Consider the following 4,946-nt stretch of genomic DNA (forward strand, 5'->3'; position numbering starts at 1 on the left):
ACGCTCCTACAAGTGCTTGCACAAACGTAAAATTCTAGCATGTATGTTTATCATGCCGCTTGTGTATTCTATTTGCCCTTAAGAAACAACTTTAAATAGTTTATATTTTATTCTAATAAACATGCATTTGCAAAGAAATCCTTGCATATCTTTTAATTTTTCTAAAACAAATTGTTTTCTTTTCTCTGTATTTTATAATTTTACAATAAATTTGGTATTTACAAAGTTAGAATTTTTTAAATAAATATCAACAAACAATTTTACATAGTTTATTTAATTTTTTAAACCACAATAGTACGGAAGGTATTTTAAGTTTGTGCTGCTAATTGTAACGTCCAAAATATTGGTCCTTAAAGTATTGGTTCAGTATCAATTTCTGAGTCTGACCATCTGTGTGTCCAAATAAAATTTACATCTGTATCTTTGCAAGTCCACAAAAACGTGAAAAAGTCGGAGTTTGTACGGCCAATATTTGTGTAGTGTATATTGGAATAAACCAGTAGGAAAGTATAGTCGGGCATGGCCGATCATATAATACCCTACACCATGATTATATTTTTAAAATTTACTTTTTATAAAATTTTTATTTTTTATAAAGAAAGTTTTATGTTGAATATTACCAATAATTCCAAAATATTTAAGCAATTTATTGATAAAAAACTAAAATTTCTAAATGAGGCTTTATATAGGTCAAATATGGACCGATCTTCGGTTAATTTGGGAAAAGGATATATTTCTAAATAACAGTTAGTTTTGTTGAGTTTCATTGCGATACAAATAGTTACAAGTCAATTTTAGACGTTTAAATCATTTTTTGAAGGGAGGTTTGTATGGGGGCTATGGTCAAATATAGGCCGATCCTTACGAAAATCTGCAGCGTCATTTATACTTATATAAAACTTATTTGTGCCAATTTTTAAAGAGATAGCAGAATATTTGACGTAATTATGGCATAAAAAGTTCAAATCGGGAGGTACGGTTGTATGGGGGCTAGGTGAAATAATGGACCGATTTCAACCATTTTCAATAAAATGAAAAAACATGCTTGGTCCAAATTTCATCAAATTATCTTGAAAATTGCGGCCTGTACCTTGCGCACAAAGTTTACATGGACAGCCAGCCGGACAGACGGACGGACATGTCTGACTCAAAAAATGATTCTGAATCGATCGGTATACTTTAAGGTGGGTATTGGGCCAATATTTTTGTATGTTACAAACATCAGCACAAACTATAGTGGTGTAGGGTATACAAAAATACGTTTGTCAAGCCGCTTGTGTAGTGTATTTTGGCCTTTAGTCTTTATCAGAGTAGGCATTTTTTGCACTCGTGAATACAATTTTATTTATTTCTTTCGTTTTACAACTCAGTTTAACGAGATATATTTTTAATCTCGAGAGATCTATTTTTTTAAACTCTTCATTTTTTGCGTTCACCTAATGAGCGATATTTATATATTTTATTTTTTTATTTCTCTCACAAGAGATATCAAAATGAGTAGAATTTGAATAAAACTCACATACCGAAAATGTGTGCACGAAAACCGGTTTAATGGCGGTGGTTAAAAAAATAAATTTAGTAAGAAGGATGTACATATGTATGTGAAAGATGGAGGTGTGTGCGGATAAAAAGGGTTTATGGCGACAAACAAATGTTTTAAAAAATAAAAATCTTTATTTGCAAAACAAAAACTAGCATGTTGTTAGAAATATACTTTATAAACAAAACACTTTTCATATTCAACATATATATTTTAGTTAACTTTGAAATAATTTTTATATTGTTTTTCTGGGAACTTCAAAAAATTTTTTTCACACAACTTTTAGAACTTGTTCAATATAGTTTATTGTTAAATAAAATATTATTATTTTATATAAAAAGAAAATCTGTCTTAAATTTATTAAGAGGATTTCCATTACATATATGATGCAATTATGATGTTACATTAAAAAAAATACTAATATTAAAAATTTGTTAAAGCAATTTTATTTACACGCAATATTATAATTTTTACAAAATAAAAAAATTAAAAAATTCAAAATATTATTGACCTGTAAATTTTTATGAAAAAAAAAACAAAATAAATTACATCAACAAATGTTTTTAATGCAAAAACCTAATTAACACATCGTATGTCCAACTTCCTACTTCAATTATAATAACAATTGCTATTTCTATTTGCACACGCGCACAATGATCGTAAAAAGCCATAAAATCATAATGAAATTTCTTGAAATTTGTTTTAAAAATTTACGAACATCTACAGGCAAACATAACTCTTTAAAGTTTACACTCGCATATACATAATTGCACATGTATGTTTACACACTTACACATAAAAAAGTTAATTTTCATTTTCTTAAGATTTACAATATTATAAAACTCATGAAATACTCTTTTGTACTCGTTTCATGATATAAATTTATTTTCCGCTCTTTAAATTTAAATATCACTCGTGAGATTTATTTTTAAGTCACGAGAAAAAAGATAAATTCACAAGAAAGTAAACCATTTATGGGTGCGGTGGGTGCGGTCGGTTCCATGCAAGGATTCCTTCATACAAAATTTGACTTATATATAGCTTTTATTTACAGAAATTTTGTTTAAAAGTAGCTGGTTGAGGGTATTTAAATATTATTATTACTATTTAATATAAAAGTTATGAGTGAAAATTTCAGAGTACCTCCAAAAAAATCTCAGAAACTACGGAAGATAATTCGATTAATTTTTTTAACACACTATTTTTTCGCTCAGAGATCAAATATGTTAAAAATCATTATAATCATTATAAAACATGAGTGCTTAATTACCCTCCACCAGCTACCTTTATATTAATACTTTTCTAATTGTTCAAATATTTGTAGAAATAAGTTTCCTCATGCCTTAAATAGAAAAATCCCAATATTTAAATCTATTACAATTCCAAGATTAATTGAACATTACAAACGCCATTTACTTTATATTTTTATAGCGCTTAGCGATATTTAGTATAGGGTAATTCCACAGACATTTCGACCATTTCAAATTTTCATCCCTATCGATTTAGTTAAACTCGAAACATGCATTCTTGTGGCGTATTAGATCTCTAACTCATTCAGTTTCGTTCGACTGGTCTTAGGTTACTCGTTTTTGACATTTCATTAAAATTACACAAAGCCCTAACGCTAGGACCATATAGTGGAAAATGTCCTTTATCCTTGAATTTCTTAAAAAAGGATGTTTTGTTTTTCTTAATTTTTTATGACAAATAGGCAAAATTATTTTTATTGCTGTCTAAAAATTTTAGTGTGGGATCTCAATGGGTTTGGAAGTTATATTAGTTTTATTTAGCTACATTTACAATTTGCATATTTTAACAAATTTATGGTCCAATAATTTAAGGTTTTATTCCCGAATGAAGTAAATTACCACAGACAATCAAATTAATGTTATAAATATGATGGTTTGGTCATAGGTCAATATAATATATTTTTTACATTGTAGAGAATCAAATTTACTTCATTTTGGTTTTAGACAATTTTTTTCTATCAGCAGTTTTGGAGTTATAGTAACTTTTCGTTTATTTAAAATATATTTTTTATACTTCGATATATTTTGAACTACAAACGTCATTAGGATAATTGTTCATTTAGCCTTTAATAAGGAACATAACATTATTTAATTATACATTTCGCCACGAGTTGATCTCTTGTTATGTAAATTTTTAAATTAAATTGGAGGCTATAATAATAAATCGAAATTAATAAAACTTAGTGGAGATAATATTACTGATCAAAGATTTAAACCCACCATAATTTATTGATATCGAAGAAAGTTTTCACATAGTAAAATACATATGAAATAAACTTCATAGTGAAATGCAATATATAATACTGTGAAAAAACTTTCATGTTGTATGTATATATGTATGTTAAACTCGGCGATGGTGATTCTTTAACCTAACGAGTTATGCGTATTAAGTTTCATTAATTTATCATTACAGCTTCTAATTTAATTTAAAAATTCACATTACAAGAGATCGCACTATGGGTCAGATAGCAACTCTGGCGCGAAAAGTATAATTAAATAATTATATTCTGTTATTACTATTGGCTGTACATAAAGATATCACAATTACGTTTGTAGTTCAAAATGCATTGAGGTTAGAAAACATATCTTAAATGAACGGTTAATTACTATAACTCCAAAACTGCTGATAACACTGTAAGTATGACAAAAAGACAAAGAAAAACGCCAAAATACCTAAACTTAATTTTGGGTCGTAGAATCTAGTGGCATCCTCCGTTTTGAGAAGTTGGGTCAAAATCGGGAGATATTGCGTTTTAAAGTATAAAATTTTATGAGGTGATATTTTATTTTTTTAAATTTTCAAACAAGTTTTCAGGCATAGACATACTATGTATAAATGCATTAGTGCTGTTAAAGTATTGAGTAGTGGGTATCGAGTATCGAGTATTTACCTTAATTTTTGGGTACTCAATACTAAAAGGTAACTACTCAATACTTTTGAGTTATATAAGTACAACATAATCTGTTTAAATTTACCTGCTATAGTATAAAAATGCAACTCTGCGAAATATACAACTCAGCTGATCTATTGGGATGATTTTGACGAAGAATCAAATGCAAATAAGAATAATATCAAAAAAGCATGTGCTGAATTGGAAAAATATATAAATGAGCCCACACTTGAAAGAAAAAAGTGCCCTTTGGAATGGTGGAAAATTAATGAAAATAAATATCCCTTTTTAGCTAAACTTGCTAACAAATATTTGGCCATTGTGGCAACGTCAGTCCCTAGTGAAAGAGTGTTTTCAAAAGCTGGTTAGATCCTGACCGAAAGGCGCAATTCACTAAAAAGTGAAAATGTTGAAAAATTATTATTTTTACATTTCAATGATTTCTAACAAACACAAAGCTTCTTCAATCCAATCTTTCTTATGGTG

The 4,946-nt window shown here is 28.1% G+C and overlaps 1 protein-coding gene across 1 annotated transcript in view; it reads right to left on the bottom strand.

The window, feature by feature from the left end:
* Positions 1 to 3,628: 3,628 nt before the first annotated feature.
* Positions 3,629 to 4,946, bottom strand: part of LOC124418518 — a 1,835-nt gene continuing 517 nt past the window's right edge. The window contains exon 2 of the mRNA XM_046945118.1: positions 3,629 to 3,633. Within this exon, the coding sequence (XP_046801074.1) occupies positions 3,629 to 3,633 (5 nt within the window). The remainder of the gene's footprint in view (positions 3,634 to 4,946) is intronic.

The sequence above is a fragment of the Lucilia cuprina genome, chromosome X (genome assembly GCF_022045245.1).
Source record: "Lucilia cuprina isolate Lc7/37 chromosome X, ASM2204524v1, whole genome shotgun sequence".
Classification (NCBI taxonomy): Eukaryota; Metazoa; Arthropoda; class Insecta; order Diptera; family Calliphoridae; genus Lucilia; species Lucilia cuprina.